The sequence below is a fragment of the Perca flavescens genome, chromosome 6 (assembly GCF_004354835.1).
Source record: "Perca flavescens isolate YP-PL-M2 chromosome 6, PFLA_1.0, whole genome shotgun sequence".
Classification (NCBI taxonomy): domain Eukaryota; kingdom Metazoa; phylum Chordata; class Actinopteri; order Perciformes; family Percidae; genus Perca; species Perca flavescens.
The window spans coordinates 28,917,231-28,934,080 of NC_041336.1; the positions used below are offsets into that span (position 1 = coordinate 28,917,231).

General features: G+C 43.5%; 2 protein-coding genes across 3 annotated transcripts in view; one reads left to right on the forward strand and one right to left on the reverse strand.

Annotated features, from left to right (window-relative positions):
- Positions 1-1,290: 1,290 nt before the first annotated feature.
- On the reverse strand, positions 1,291-6,383 carry LOC114556960 (prostaglandin reductase-3). Its single transcript, XM_028580125.1, has 2 exons — positions 5,303-6,383; positions 1,291-2,545 (listed from the first exon to the last, which is right to left on the reverse strand). The coding sequence occupies exons 1-2, from the start codon at positions 5,587-5,589 to the stop codon at positions 1,615-1,617; spliced, it is 1,218 nt and encodes a 405-aa protein (XP_028435926.1). The 5' UTR covers positions 5,590-6,383; the 3' UTR covers positions 1,291-1,614.
- The window catches only part of LOC114556959 (teashirt homolog 1), a 37,003-nt gene continuing 25,148 nt past the window's right edge, over positions 4,996-16,850 (forward strand). Inside the window, exons 1-2 of one of the 2 annotated variants that reach the window (XM_028580124.1) lie at positions 4,996-5,093; positions 7,195-7,779. In XM_028580124.1, coding sequence (XP_028435925.1) covers positions 7,740-7,779 — 40 coding nt within the window. In that variant the 5' untranslated portion in view covers positions 4,996-5,093; positions 7,195-7,739. Of the gene's footprint in view, positions 5,094-6,905; positions 6,980-7,194; positions 7,780-16,850 lie in introns of those variants that run through there. The other variant, XM_028580123.1, reaches the window with a different exon arrangement.

A 16,850-nucleotide genomic window follows, 5' to 3' on the forward strand; every position in this document is an offset into this window, starting at 1 on the left:
AATAAAAGACAAAGAAAAGAAAAGGGAGCCTAACTTAAGAAAATACGTGACATTTGTGAGAATTCAGTACCCAGTATTGTGTCTGTTTAACCATGCAATAATGACAACATAATTAACAAAACCGTTCTTTGTAATAAGAAATGTAGTGGATATAAGCAGGATGAATGAATTATCATCTTGTTGATTTTAAAAGTCATACTTTAATATTTTCAGTTTGTAGTTAATACCCATCACAACTGTTTCTATTTGGCAACCCACCCCTAGTAAAAAAAAAATATTTGTATAATAATATTGTGTCTGTGAAAGATAGCCTATTAGAGGGTTTTAAACATCAAGATTTACTGTAAATACAAATATGAAAGTTATCACAGTCTATGTCAACATCTATTAGGGCTGTTCTGATTCTGCAAAATGGTCTTTGCCTGGTGCGTTTCTGATTTCCTGCACCGTCTGGTGAAGGTAGCAGCTTTGCATGCTGGGGTCACACCTGTAACGTATTTCACACTGGGTTATGTTTTGAGTGGCCACCTGGATGAGGAAATAACATGTTCACAGTGCATGAACACTGCAGCCCTCCCTGCCAGGTAGGAACAGGTGTTTGTTTAGACTACATACACTACATCAATACAACACGGACAGCTTCAACATGCCGTAGCTCTTTTCTGATTCTTGCTTCTTGAGAAATCTTAGAAAGTTTCCACCTATCGAGGCTTTTAAAGTATAAACACTTACCTTCTAGGTCATACTTATGTTTTTTTTATGTAGAAATCTTGTGCCTTGTGACTAAACTTCTTATGTTGTGCTGCTTTTGTTTCCAAAACTAAATTAAATACCAGAAAAAAAATGGAAATGAAAAAAAATGTCAAAGGGCATTTCGCAATACATTCACTATACGTTTGTTTTTTTTACTTGCAGTGGGGAAACGTAATGGCATTTTCTAGTCCAACTCCTAGTTAGGTGGACTAATTTTTGTTTATTATGTACAGCTTCGGGGCATGTGAATGAAAAGATTGATTGTGTGAATGCCGTTTCTGTCAGCCACAAACAGGCAATGAAATACCAAGCCCACCTGGAGCAGCACTCACTTTTGACAAGCACATACCAATGTAAGCCCCTATTAGAAAAACAATGAAGTCTATAATAAAACATTTATAGTAGATAAAGTGCCTGAGAGTGCTAAAAACAAGCACATTATGGCAGCTGGTCTAAATTAATTTCAGAGGTAGACTTGTACCACAGGGTGGGCACACACAGGATTAAGAAACACCGTTAAAAAAAATATTCTCTGCGTGAGTCTACTGTTCCTGATCTTTAATCAGAATATTTGTTCAATATGATCAGAAATGACAGACTGCTAAACCCTCACTAAATAATAATAACACGTTTTGAATGTAGTTTCCAAATCCACAATAGCAAAAAACAAATGTGCTCATTGTGTTTATTCGTGAAAGCATTGTGTAGATTTACTTACATTGTTATATCAATCATCTTACAAAAATAAAGACAATTATCTATTCAAAAAGAATAAAGCCCTACATTTTCCGTTTGCAACAATCATTTGAGTTTAGGTTTTTTTTTGTTTTTTTTTTGTTCATTAACAATCAGTTAAATAAATCACAGCTTACTATTGCTAACAGGGGGTGGTGCCACTTCCACCACCACCTTGCCCAGGTTTTTCCCAGCATACATGTAGTCCACAGCTCGGAAGACTGACTCCAAGCCTACGAACCTCCCCTCCTGTGCCAAATCCCCACAATCCACCTCACACACTAACTTCCCCTTGGCATACATCTGCATCATGCTACCCAGAGCCTCCCTGTAGTCACCGAGGAAGTGGGGCAGGAAGAAACCCCGAACACTGGCCGACTTCTGGAGCAGCTTGACCGGTAGTGTTCCCCCTCTGAAGGGAGGGATCCCTGATGCCGTCTGGTACCCCGAGATGAAGCCAATCACTATCAGCCGGCCCTTATTGGCCAAACTGTTCACTGCGAGTTCGAAGACGCTGCCTCCAACTGACTCGTACACCACGTCTATGCCTTGCGGGTACTCTTTCCTCAGCGTCTTGGCCAGGTCTTCTGTGGTGTAGTTGATCGGCCTGTCACAGCCGATGGATTTAAGGAAGCCGGCTTTCTCGTTGGACGAACAGGTCCCGATCACATGGCAACCGGCCTGTTTGGCAAACTGCACGGCAAACTGTCCCGTTCCTCCTGCGGCCGCCGTGACCAGGACCGTCTCCCCTTTGGCCAGGTCGCCGAGACGTTTCAAGGCGATGTAGGCCGTGGCACCGCTGACCAGCAGGGTGAGGAACTCTGGCTTCACCGCGGGGACAGGCACGCTTTCCTTGGCTGGCACCACCGTGTACTCGGCAAACGCACCGCTGCCGAAGTAGGCCACAGTGTCCCCGACGGTGTGAGAGGAACTGGCGCTAAGGCCAAGGCCAACAACCTCCCCAATACCCTCGAAACCGGCATCGAAGGGGGGCTTTACCGAGGGGTCGTACCGGCCTGCAGAGTAATTAATATCAGAGGCGTTGATTCCCACAAAACTGAAATACAAACAAAGAGGGGGAAAAAAACAAGAATTATGGATTAAATCAAACAGTTATATGATGAGGTGACAGGGCTGATCGATTATGGAAATAAAATCATAAGCACGATTAGTTGGAATATTGAAATCACTATTATTTAAAATGGTTCCTCATTGTCTTTTGGAAAGATGTTGCAATGATTTAACTTTAACAACAGTGACTCTCAGTGAGTACCAAATCAACAGGGAGAACACACTTGAACTGTGACATTTCTCTTAATACTTTTCCTGTTTGGACATTTTATTTCCATTAAGAACACAAGACAAAATGAGAGTTTAATTGCAAAACGGAATGTGCAAAATCATCGTTTTTCTCGATTATTCTGGGGGGTTTTTTGTGACCGTAATCGCGATTCAAAATTTCGATTAATTGCACAGCCCTCATAAAGTGAACTTTTATGTGGTCATTAGTGTGAGCACATATTCCCCGAATTCTGTCTGAAGGTCAAGACTTCAGCTTCCTTCTCCAGACATGTCTGCACGGGGCACAAACACTCTGGTTTGTTTTGGCAATGATTCCCTTTGCTCTGGAAGAGAACAGTCCTGCACTGACAGGGAAAGGCTTGTATCACAAAACACATTGCATGATGTCATGATTCATTGTCTTCAGAGACACCCACAACAAACTGCACTTTTCAAAAATCTTAGATAGTCGCTTCTTGCCTCAACACGAAGACGGCCGTTTTCATCTTACTTTGCTAACATGTTGGAAACAAATATGTGAGAAAGGAACGTATAAATAAATCATTTACTGTCTTTTAGAGCGGCACGCATGCTGCGCCTCATTACTGTGCATGTCACACGTGTACTTTGAGCTGGTAGATAATGCTTCTGTGGTTTATAGACGGGTCACAGGGATATAACAAAAAACACCTTGATTTAACTACTTTGCATCTATAGAATCTCTCTCACTGAAATATTATGTTATCACCAAAAAGGTACAACTATCTCAATGCACAGAACTGAGCCATTTGAGTTTGAACGAATTAAAATAAGATATCTGTGGCAAGAAAGGCTTTTCACACGTACACCTCTGAAACGTTTGAATCTAGTAACATAGCAATAGCCAAGGTGATGAAAATGTGTAATGTTAAAACCCAAAAGACCTGCAACAGTAACATTATAATATAATAACATGATAGATGTTATTGATACATATATCTGACATATGTTGAAAAATTCAATGTTAAGATTTCAAGGCTTGTATTTTGGATTTACAGCAAAACGGGCAATCACATACATGCACATTATTTGTTTTGGAGTGCATTCATTTAAAAAATAATTAAAAGAGAATGTAGAATGTTGTACTCATGACGGTCCAGTTCAAAATACATATAAAGCACATCATACAATTTGATGCCACCTCTATCTTTTATGTGCAGGTCATGTATTTGTATACATTTATGTGACTGCATTTAAGTTTCACTCTAAAGTGGACACATGGAGATGCTGAGCACTGAATAATATCTAAAAGAAGGAAAAAAAACTTTCTTCCTTGTGAATTGTTCCACCTCTTCTCACTGCATTCATGATCTTTTCCATTATCAATTCCTCACTCTGATATCCATCATGTGCCACTTTCATATGCAATTTGTAATTAGCATGCACTGATGCTGTGCAATATAGGATAAGTGGTTCTCATTTGCACAATTTCACAAACAGAACTATTTGTTTTCTGTTAGTTAAAACATCTTCACTGATCCCATGACTGTGATGCCTCACTAATACAGACAACCTAACGGTCAAAGGTCTCAGCAACTCATCTCTGCCTTGCATGGCAATAAGACACTAATGCACTGCTTCACACTCAATCTGATGGAAAATATATATCCCATTGGCAGTAAATACCACAATAAACCCTGAGGTGCATTTGTGTGAGGCTAATATAGCATTTAAAAATCAGATCAGGCATATAAACAGTCGGTAGTAAATCAAAAGGAGGGTAAGATATTACCTCCTGGAATCAGAAATAGAACCAGAAATCCTGCTGTTTTCGAAAAGAGCATTAATTCTCGCCTTTTCCACCTTACATGTGTAGTTTAATACTATTTACAAACATGTGATTCAGCCTGTCGGGCTAAAAGAGGCTTGGATACTGACTTCAGGTGGGTTTACTCTTCCCTATAACTGGGAATAGACTGCTGGGCTCTGCTGCTTTCTCGACAATGAGAGAAATGATGCTGCAATTCCCGCGCCATGTAACACTGCATCTCCTTCTTCTCCATCATCTCCATCTCTTGATGCCAGTTTGAGAGCGCCCCCCGCGCACACACAAACACGACTTTCTGTTTGCAGTTTGGTGACGTAGAGAGACAGGAGGACAGAGAGAGAGAGAGAGAGAGAGAGAGAGAGAGAGAGAGAGAGAGAGAGAGAGAGATGCCGAGATGGATTGATAGACAAATGCAGAGAGGGCGGAACTTGGAATTACAGTAGCCTACACGTACACGTATTTTTGCCATCTTGTGATGATGATGATGATCGCAGGTACCGGACATGGGTAAATCAAGGTAAGCGGAGCCCTTTGTACAACTTTGATAGATCGACATCACATACTGATCCACTAATAGTGTCACAACACGCGTTGGGTCACCTAGTGCTATTCCGAACACGCAGATAGATAGCGAGAGAGAGAGAGAGAGAGAGAGAGAGAGAGAGAGAGAGAGAGAGAACAGTAGGCTATCTGTTTCTGCTCACCTTTCCAAAAACAAAAACTTACCGATTTCTGACGAGCAAGTCCCCGTCTCCGGGTGTCGGAACCGCGGCGGTTTGCGTAGAAACGGCCTCCCTGAAATCAGGACTGAGCTTGTTTACGACCAGCTTTTTCATACTGCTCGGTATGGAGGATCCGTTAAAATCCATGAAGTGCGCGGAGTAGGACATATCTATGATGAAGCGCCGCGCGACCGGATGAACTCCTGAAAGTGCTCCGGTTGCTGTGCGCCCGCCGCGGATTACCGGCACCGTTCTGCTTCCGTTCCTCAGCAGCAGCAGCAGGCTCGACATGATGGCCCCCAAATGGGTCCAAAGTTCACGGACAACTTGACATACGTGTGTGGCAGCAGTAAGCGCCGGCTGCCGTTAGCCTGCGCTGTAGGCTCCCCCCCCCACCTCCTCTGCACATGCAGGCCAGGCAAGGCCAAGCCGGTCCGGGCAGAGCCGTGCAAAACGCGCTTTTAAACCAAACTTTAAATAAAAGAAGAAGTGTGCAGCGTGTTTCTTAAGAAAAAACAACAAGACACTGGGTCCAGTATTTAGCAACAAAACGTTGCGCTGGTGCAGCGTTGGAAAGCAGCGCAGCAGCGCCCCAGACTTGTTGTCGGAGTCCCTCCCCTTCCCGGACACAACACTCACTTCCTGAGGTGAAACAAATCAATCCTCGTCTAACATCTATCCTCAAACGTTTTCCTCCCACGAAACCAACACCAACCCCCGCCGGATCTCTTCAAACGTCTACAAAACACTAAAAAAAATAAAATCACACGGCGCGTTGCGCACTTTGCGCTCCCGTTTATTTCGCATTTTTTTAATTCGGAGGGATCGAGGCTGCTGCCGAAACACGTACACCTGTAACCAAAGCGTGTATCCGCGATTTTGGGAGTGGGTTTGTTTGCATTCCAGTCCGCTTTCACTCTTTCACGTAGACGTGTTATCAGTTTATTGTCATCTGACTGTGATTTTTTTCTGAAAGCAAATCTATTCTAGGCTATTCAAAACCATGTGCACTGCAACATACTGGACCGCCGAACCCTATAACCCATGTCGGTGCCACGCTTTTATAAGCTAAAGATGACATTTAAGTTGTAGGAACCTTACATTAGTTGTTGTGGTTTGCGATACTATATAAGTTTGGTTTCAGTTTATCTCCCGAGAAGTTCCGAAAGGCTCCTTTTCTCCTTTTTTTTAAGCAAAGGGAAAAGGAGAGAGAGAGAGAGAGAGAGAGCGAGAGGGGGGAAAACAAGACAATTAAAAAGATTGACAGGTAGGCTCCTCTGTCAGGGGTGACGCTTGTGGAGAGGGGAGGAGTAAAAATGTAACAGGAAAAGCCACTCGATGCGTCTGTCTATCAGTTGAGACTGTCTGAAACAGCTTCTGGATCCACCGCGTTTCCATTTTTTCTTTTACGGGAGCCCTCGGATCAGTCCCTGGAGTTCCCCACCCTCTCTTTTTGCTTTTTTAAGAGAGAAATATTTGAGTCCATGTCGGTCTGATCCGCTGTTGGCGAAGCTTGGATGCGCCTGCGTCTTGTTTGTTTCCCTTCTCTCTCTCTCTCTCTCTCAAGTGCTATCCTCTCCACCGCATCAGCCACCCCTCCAAAAAAAAAAAAAAAAAAAAAAAACTCTGTCCAAGATGCGATGAGATGAGCGGTGGAAATTATTTCCGCGAGTCTTAAAACGTAAGTAAGCGAGAAAGCCGGCTCGTCCCATTTATTTATGTTTTTTTTGTTGTTCAACGGTGGAGAAAAGGGGGAATGAGGGGAGGGAGGAAAAAGTCTCCGCCGGACTGGTGAGGCTGGATCCGGGCTGAGGTGGCGTGGTGGTGACGGGACTGACATTAACCCATCTAATGCCTGTCTGTCTGTTTTCTCCTCTCCCATTTCTCTCTTTTCAGGTCTCTGGCAGAAGAAGAGAAGGAAACACAAGGATACATTACTTATCAGAGCTGTGCGCTGCGCTCACACGGGACTTATTTGTTTTGTTACCGCCACAGTTTATTTATTTTTTAGTTTTGGTGTGCGTAAAAGGCGCAGCAAAGTATCACCCCCCCCTCCAAACAGCACTGGAGATTAGGGAGATTTTTTTTCTTCCACGGGGAGTGAACTGAAAACTTTGATTTCAAGGTGCTTTTTTTTCCTCTGCTGTTTCTTTTTTCTTTTTCTTTTTTTTACCCTGCCATGAGAGACATTGAGGAAGATGATCTTTGATGGACATGACGGTGTCAGGAGCTGGTCGAATCCCTTCGTAATTTGTGTCCTTATCGTCGAAGCCGACCCAGCTATTAAGTCCAAAAAAGAGCAGGCAGTTTGAGAAAGAAGACATTTTCAGCTCCGCGATCAAAAACCCTTCCCCCGAGAAACGGGATGATTTTTCAAAACTGACAGACTTGATTCGTTTGTAATTCCTGCATGAGAAGCACCGTGGAAAGTGACGGTCACTATGCCGAGGAGAAAGCAGCAAGAGCCGCGGCGATCAGCAGGTATAACCCGCCCTTCCATAACGACCATTTTCATCCCAGCCTATAGTTTTTATTAAGTGTCAACATGAAAATATCTCCTTCCACGTCACACTGTGTAGTTGTGCTGCATGCTGAGATTTATTTGACAACTCTGTTTAAATTGAAATTGTTGTCTTTTTATTAACACAGCGCGACAATTCAGCCCCTGACCCACAGTTTAAAATGTGTCTAATTGCGCAAATGACGCACATATCTGCGCAATGGCACGCATTTTTTTTGTTATCCTCCTTTGCCAGGAAAGTTCTCTTAAGAATAGTGAGATAAACTAAATGGCATGTTATGGGGATAAAAGGGAGCTTTTGAGGTTTAAGAGTGAGTAATGATGAATAATTGACTGGGAAAGAAGGGGGAGAAAAATGGTGAGAGGCGTTTTTTTTCCCCCTTTCTTTCTGTTTTATTAGAGGATTGCCATCCTTGATTTGATGCGTGATTGATCGCCTGTCATGTGGCAGTCTTTGATCTATTCATCCCTGATAAAACATCGATAAATCCTTCCATGAAGACACAGGCATGCCTCTGCTAGGTTTAGCCACACACAACCCTCCTGTTGTCTCAAAGAGAAACTGAAAAACATACAAAGTTGCGAATTAGGGTGGAAAATCGCCCTCATTTTATTTTCAGGGAAGGTACTAAAAGCAGATGAAAGGACGGTGTGTATGTTGAATAGATCACAGGGAAAATCCAAACCCAAACACTCCTTTTAAATCAGGTGTTTGAGCCTCCTCTGTATTGCTTTTAAATGTTGAGGTTTTTTGCACGTTCCCATACAAATTCATCCCACATTCACTGTAAGAATCAGTCCAGTAATGGAATCAATATCCACTGCTGGAGGGTACTATAATGTTTGCAATGTGACCAACTGATAAAACCAGGTCTTGGCAGAGGAGCGACAAGGTTGACTTCTAGTGGTTTGGATTTGGACTCCCCCTTTTTTCCTCTCGTCTGCCTGCAGCCTTTAAACAAATGTAAATGAGTGACAGGGGTTTCTACCTCTGTGCTAATGAGGCCGAGCCTTTGAAGTTAGGCATTAACAACTGGAGTGAACAAAAGACAGTTACAGAATTTTAAAGAGATTTTGAAATATGAGGTGCAAAGCGGGTCGAACAGGAGGGCCAGCCGACGAAGACTTTGAACTCAGCAGGTTTTTTATCATTTTAAGCATTGGGAGCTGGTGATGGTGGTGGTGGTGAGGAGGCGGAGGAGGATGAGAAGGAGTGTAGGATGGAGAACATTCAACCGGTGCTCGCTGTCGAATTCTTCCTTTCTAGCAAAGCACCTTTCACTTGATTTTGGGCCTACTCTGCGAAGAAAGGATTCAGATTTAGATATCCAGTCTCGCTTTACTTTTCTAAGTGTGTGTGTGTGTGTGTGTGTGTGTGTGTGTGTGTGTGTGTGTGTGTGTGTGTGTGTGTGTGTGTGTGTGTGTGTGTGTGTGTGAGTTTGGGGTTGTTGTTTTGGCGAAATAGCCCACTGTAAAAGATCGGCCATGGTGGGAGCAGAGGGACTCACGTTAAGGTTTCTGCATGTAGTTGGAGGCATGAAAACATGACATCGCTGTGAGCCCTTCCCTCTCTCACACACACACACACACACACACACACACACACACACACACACACACACAGACACACACGCCATTGATCCATTACACTGCCCACTGAGTGCCATGCACATCATGGGTTGTAATGGTCAATCACAGCTTGGCAGACGGGATGTTTTCCATTCGTCCATGAACATGACAGTCGGTCAGAGATAACGCCCTCCACTCCACGCTCCCAGTAGCAACAAATAACACACACACACACACACACACACACACACACACACACACACACACACACACACACACACACACACACACACACTAGGCTAGTCTGATGCTCCATTGGGAGCTGGTACTGACCTGTGGCTTCTCTGTGCTTCTGCTCATAGAGGAAATTGCTCATGGTGGGACTGAGCATGGAAATCAGAGCTCAGACAATTAAAACAACAATAACAGACTTGCCAGAATTTTTTTTTCTCACCTTGTACCTTTTTTTTGGGGGGGGCAATATTATTTCTACAACACCAGCAATGGCAAATGTTGTAATTGTGGATTTCTGCTAGTTTGACAATCAGTTGTACACATTTTATTTTCCAATAATGTAGGCAGCTTAAAATTAAATCTCTTTCATGGTCAGCTGAATTCATGTGTTCCTTATTCTCATGTAAACTTCTAAATTTCTTAAAAAATTTAGAGGAATTTTTAGGGCAAATCTTACAGTTACATAAAGACAAATTTGACTTCTTTTATTTTTTTTTTATTTTTTTTCTCAAATAATATTTTGAAGCTTTTGTGCGTGCACGTGGTGTTAAGATCCACAGAAAATGGCAAAGACACAAGGCATTTTTTTTTTAGCTCTCTTTACACTTTGTATAGTTTTCATTTAAGAATCCAAATCCAAGCCGTAAAGCTGAGATGGAAAGAAACCTTGGAAACCTGCATTAGTGAGTGTGTAAAAAAAGTATACATATATATATATATATATATATATATATATTTTTTTTTTTTTTTTTTTTTTTTTCCAGCATGCATTTTATAGTGCACACATGCATGTTCCTGTGTGTGTTATTACACTTGTAGCCTCACCTCATCATTAAACGACTAGATTTAAGGGGGGGAATGGAAGGCAGGAAGGAAGGCAGGAAGAATAGAAAAGACAGAATGTTGTGACGCCGTCTTTCATCCAAGGCAGGCTTAGATAGTCTTACAGGAGGAGGACGAGGAGGACGAGCAGATAAGATAGTCGCTCTTATTTCTGTGGAGGACGATGGTTAATTACCAGAAAGTGTGTGTGTGTGTGTGTGTGTGTGTGTGTGTGTGTGTGTGTGTGTGTGTGTGTGTATAGGTGGTGGTGGTGGTGGTGGGGGTAAGGTTGCTTCCCGTTGGCTTCATTAGAGAGAGCCCTAATTATCTGTGGAGCTGATGGATTTGTGACAGGCCCTAACGATTAATGCTGACAAATTCAGTAAGGTGTCAAGTCCGCAGCTGCCTTGATGTAATCAAGTTGATATTATACAGTCCCCATAGCCCCTAGTGCAGCACCAACTCAATTTGCCTGTGCAGGTGACAAATGGACTTTGCTACCTGACTAATCACGTCAGGAGACAATGCCAGTTAATGACCTCAGTAAGCCCCCGCCACCCTCACCCCACCCCCCCACACTCCCACCACTCTTACAACCTCGTAATAAGCAAGCCAGACCAGCTACAGCGCATCGCAACCTTTCCCTCCGTTCTCCTTTTCGTTTTTTTTGACCGTCCCTTCAATTACAGCCCTTAATTTTGGTGTCGAGGACGCAGTGCGTTTTCTTAAAGTTGCCTCTTGTTCCTGGAATGTAAGGGTGGAAATGTTTCAACCGTTGCAGGAGATTTATTTATTTTCATTTTAATGACCCAGCTCAGGCCTGTTCTAACCACTTGATGTATCGGCACTCCAAAGTAATCCCAGGGACTTTTTTATTTTTTTTTATTTTTTAAATATAGACATTCAGTTGGAGTTTTTACACGTTTGTATGTGTTGCAGCCCTGCTAGTAAATCACCACCACATCATAACACGGTCTGTACGTACTTTGGCTGAATGTCCTGCCCAACTCAGTGCTGTAGCCGCCTCGCTGAAGGCCTCCAGTTTATTTCCGAGCTGGAGAATCACAGTGCCCAGGGATTAATGATTTTGCATGCCCGGGGTAGCTAAGATTACACAGCGACCTTTGTGCTCTTACTTGACGATGCTGTTATGTGATATTCTCCCGTCCAAATAATCAGCATGCTGAGATTTATGCGCCCCCACCCACCCCACCCTTCTGTCTATACCAGCGTCCTGAGGAGTGCAGCAAAGTATAGCCTCTAGGTGTGTTGTTTTTTTTTTTCACTTTTAATGTTGCCTGATTTAAATACCACCCTTCCTCCTTAGAATTAAAGCAGTCTTGTTTTGATAAAAAAGTTAATTTTCAGCAAAGGATCTAGTGTCTTTGGCTTGGAAGTTGGAGCGACTTATTACTTCCGATGGCTTAAAGGCTCCACAGCTTCTGAGAAATGAGTTTATGTTAGAATTCAATGACAAACGTGTGTGTGTGTGTGTGTGTGTGTGTGTGTGTGTGTGTGTGTGTGTGTGTGTGTGTGTGTGTGTGTGTGTGTGTGTGTGTGTGTGTGTGTGTGTGAGAGTTTGCGAGGGGGAGAGAGAAAGAGGCGAAGAGAGTGTGTGTGTGTGTGTGTGTGTGTGTTTGTAGCTTAGCACTGGCCGGTGTTAGTTTTCCTGGAATGAATAACTTGAACGAGTGTAACGGTAACCACGCCGTGTTAGTCATCCTCTTTAGCAGGACCTGCCTTCATATCCCCCACAGGAGCACCAAAACAACCTCCAACAGCAAGCTCCACATATTTCTCACTTCTGACTGTCATATCTGTTCACTATTCCCAATCAAAACGAGGGCTATCAGACCGAGCAGGAACACATATTGATCCACAGCGGCCACTTTTATTCCCCCCTCACCCCCCATGTTTCCTGGGCATTCCCTTTAGCGTGTGTGTGTGTTTGTCTGGAGGTTACGCTAATTGGAGCGGTGGTGTTGTTAGCAGGTGGCATCGATCGACCTCTTAGATAGCCACTTTTGCTCCTGCGCCACCCTCCGAAACTATTAGTTAAATTTACATCAGGGATTTAAGGCAGTCAAAGGTCAAACATGCTCAGCTCGCTCTTCTAATGCCTCGAGTCACCACAAGTGCCCCGTGTTTGTGTGTGTGTGTGTGTGTTATTAGTTTCTTAGTTACATGCATTAGCTCTCTCTAATATCCTTGCAAATGCAGTCCCTTTGCATTGCACGGACAATTACATTCCCATTTACAAACCGGCCTTAAGATCGACATGAATGTTTCTTTCAGTACTGATTATCAGTAAATATAATGCAAGGTATTAGCAAGGTTTATGCAGCATGTGTTAAGCCTTTTCTGTTCATAAAGATAAGGGTATATTTCACACCATAGCAATAATACCCCTCGTTGTCTCTTCTGTTCTTTTTGATTCTTTCCGGGGCATTCTGAACAAAAGCTGCCCTCAGGGCACGCTGTTACCATCTCTAGCAGTGTTTTGCCCTCACTGCACTTTAGACACATGCACATACACACACCGTCAACCATAAACACAGACAGTCAGACTGACAGACACACACACACACACACACCTACACCTAATGCTTAAGTGCAGCCAGCATGTCTCTGTGGGAGGTCATAATGGAGGTGGCTTAGTATGATGGGAAATCATATCATTAAAGCAGCCAGATGTGCTTTGTTGCCTGCCTTGCAGCACATAAAAACAGCAGCAAGTCATGGGATCCAAAAAAGTCTGAGAAAATCAAGTCTGAAACAGATAGAAAGCAGCCCTCTGGGACTGGGCTGACAAGCAGTCTTACTCCTGACTGCCATAGAAAAACAATTTCCCCCAAATAAAGAATTTTTGTTCTCATTTTTCAATGTTGCAGCAGCATAACAAGCTTTTTTTTTTCTTCTTTTTTTTTTACTTTCGTGAAATTCAGATTGGACTCAAAGCTTTGATTTACGGCATACTGTTGCTGTTATCAGCTCTTTGTTAAGTGTGCTTAATTACTATGTAATATTTGTTGTGCTGAGTAATTACATTTTGTTAAGGCTCCACAGTGGGGATGTAAGGCTTAAGAGCTCATTAATGAAAAATGTTTCATATGTTAGGTCTGTTTTTTTTTTTTCTTCTTCTTCTTTCTGGCACATAATTTGAGACATGAGGAAGATAAGAGGGGAAGCATTCAAGAGAAGTAGTCGTGCAACATTTAGAGCGCAAAAATTGACATCTCAAATTTTCTTAAGTAAAGTATTACATTTGCTGAGGGTAAATTTGCTCTCTTGATCAGTGCCGTGCCTCCTCGAGAGGCTATGGGAAAGTCTGCTAGAGACAAATTTAACATGTTACTTCTATCAATAAAAGATGAGCAATTACAGAATATTTTGTCTAATAAGTATTTGAATTCCTCGGCGCAGGAAAAAAAACAACATGTAGCTTACCCACTCATTACATCAGTTAGCAGGGGGAGTGAGAGGCAGCTCTTTGATGCCAACAAACAAACAAGACAAACGAGATGGGCCCACTACAGAAGAGCAAAAGCCCTATCGAGGGACACCCAACCCCTGCGCACTCCTCCCTCTCCTCCGTCTCTTCTTCCTCTATGCCTCTCTACCTCTTTCTTTCTCTCCGTCTCCTTAGATTTCCTTTCATCCCTCTTCTCATTTCTCGCCACTCCCTCTCCCTTTATTTCTCGCTCTTTTCTCCCCTCCAACATGTTTCTCATCTCACATCCCCTTCTCTTCTGGATAAATACTCGTTCTTTGCCACCAAAAGCAAAAGAGAAAAGTGCTGGTGTTAGAGCAGGAGGGTGAGGAGGGGGGGCTGGAGTGAATGAAATGAAATGAAAAACCAGGATGACATTTTTTTTTATTTCTTAAAACTGTGCTTCTTTCTCCCCTCTGTTGCTTGTACCTCGTCAGACAAAGTTAGGTGGAGATCGTTGGGGGAAATGAAAAGCTGAAAGGGAAACAAATGAGGGAAGGAGTGAAAGACTTTAACTGCGCGTTCTTGATTTTTTTTTTTTTGGAGCTGCTTTTCGCCCAAATAATCTCAACATGGTTTGAATGCGTAGAGCAATGTAATGAAATAGGCCTGTTTTGGCATTGGCGATCAAGAAAGCTGAGAAGAGTGGATGTTCGATGATGGCAGCGGGCACCAATGTTTAGTCCAACAGCAGCATCAAAAGAGATGGTGTTAATGGGCGGGGGTCTATGTGGGTGGATGGATGGCAAGGTGGTGGGATTGGTGATGGGGTGGGGGCAGCTTTTAGAATGGGTATTAGAGCTGACAGATGAACGGGACGATGGACACATTCTCCTGCAACAGCTGTGGCTGCCGCCATTATCCTGACAGGTGTCAATTAAGAATTACTGCCCGGCTGGCCGAATGGGTAACATACCCCCCCACCCTCAATCCCTACAACACCGCCCTCCAACTCTCCCACCCCTTGTCCAGCTGTCGGCGTGCGAGCAAAATAACACTTTACCCTTGTCAGTGTTGTCACAGGCCCTGCAGCCTCGGTTCTCTTCCCCCTTTGAAACGGCGGCCAGCGGCAGAGATTCGCTTATCAATAGCTCCGCGTGTTAGCCGTCACGGTGTGTCTGTAGCTGGACAGGTGGGCGGGTGGGGGGGCGGTCCAGTTTTGTCCATTTGTAGCTGTGCACACTGTAATCTGCTGTTTAAATCTCGCTCTCACATCAGGTAACTAACATTACCGGAAAGATGTGACGACGCACGCATCGAGAAATAGTGATTTCACTTCAGTATGAGACCCTTTGATCAGATTGTTGCTGCCTTTTAAATAACCCTCTGTTTTGCAGATTTAGATCGGGCTGCAATGTGATGTTTAGCTCCATTCTACAGGTTAAAAAAGCTCCTTCATTACATCCCTGGTCTGTGTTTGTGTGCGGGTGCATTCTAATTCGTACACAGTGTGTGGTGTGTTCACCTTTTGCAAAGCAGCGGCTGCAGAGTAACCTAGATTTGGTGGTTCCTTGATCCTCTGTTGCTCACACACTTGGCCAATACAGGGTCGCTTTTATTCCACATTGTAAAGTGGGGAGTTGAGGTCAGTGAGTGAGAAAATGAACAGTTGCCATTGCCCATCTCGAAAGCTCCCTTCCAGTAAACCCGCTGGCTGACAAACACATTTTGGGGTCGACAGGCTTCTCGCTTTACAGCCAGAAAAAAAGGAAATTCAAGCATGTGTGTTCTCCATTTGCCATATTTTCTCAATTTTTGGGGGTTTAAATCAGTGCGGTGGCATGCAGTTTAATTTCCCTTTAATAATTAAAGTGTAATAGAAAACATCATTTGTGTGAGACCGCGATTCATTTGGCCAAAGTGGTGACTGTGTGTGTGTGTGTGTGTGTGTGTGTGTGTGTGTGTGTGTGTGTGTGTAATAAAAAAAGGGAGACATAAAGTTCAGTCTTACATACCTTTTATTTCTAATTATACACTATATAATTTACCTTTTACATGCACATATGTTTTATGAAATTTTATAGTTACTTTACGCGGGTGCGCCACGCTGTTGAAACTGTGTAGTTATTACTTGCTTTCTGTAATAAATGCAGTTTTCGGGTGCCGGCGCAGAATAAACATGAGAAGCTTCAATCGGTAGAAGGAGGAAGCAAAAACAGCAACGCGGAAAAGCAACATGAGAGTGAGCGCAGAAGGCTCCCCAGGAATACACAGATGGATTTGCATGTTCACTTGGGAGTTACAGTTTTGGATTTCCTCCCTAGAAATCATTTGCCACAGAAAATAACCGGGGAAGATAATATCAGTGTTATTTCGCTACTCCTGCTTTATTTGCATATCTCTTGGTTTAAATAAGGTAACCCCTCGGAGTGGAATTCGGGTTTGTTTTTCGGCGCTTCATTCTGCATCACCTTTTATTTGTGTTACTTCTCAACGTCTCTTCCTCTTTCTCTATTTAATTCTTTCTTCAGGCCTAGCTCCTCTCTTCTGTCTCACACTGGCACTAGACTGCTCCGAGCGATTATCAACCCTGAGAATATTTTCCATCCCCATGCAAATCACCCACCATGCTCTCTTATCACTCCTGCTTTGCCCCCCCCACCACCACCACCGTAGCAACCCCAAATGGTTGTGGTTGTGTGTGTGTGTGTAATCAAAGTAAACGGCAGCTAAAGCTAAAAGGGAAACGCTCTTTGTGGAGATGGATGGAGGGATTAAATATTAACCGGATGCGGCTGACTTAAGGCAAGTGTTTTACATAGCTGCTCCCGCCGCGGATGCCGTGCATTGATCCCCGCGCCCTGGCGCCTTCACTTGTTTGGCTGCCTGCCGTTAATTTTTTACCATCATTTCACTGGCCAGGCCTTTAGAACGGAGAGGGAGAGGAGGGCCAGTGAATGGTTCACCCATCCACCA

Coding starts and splice junctions, on each gene's coding strand:
- LOC114556960 (XM_028580125.1), bottom strand. CDS start 5,589: ATGTCGAGCCTGCTGCTGCTGCTGAGGAACGGAAGCAGAACGGTGCCG. Junction 2,546..5,302: donor GACTTGCTCGTCAGAAATCG/GTAAGTTTTTGT, acceptor TTTGTATTTCAG/TTTTGTGGGAATCAACGCCT.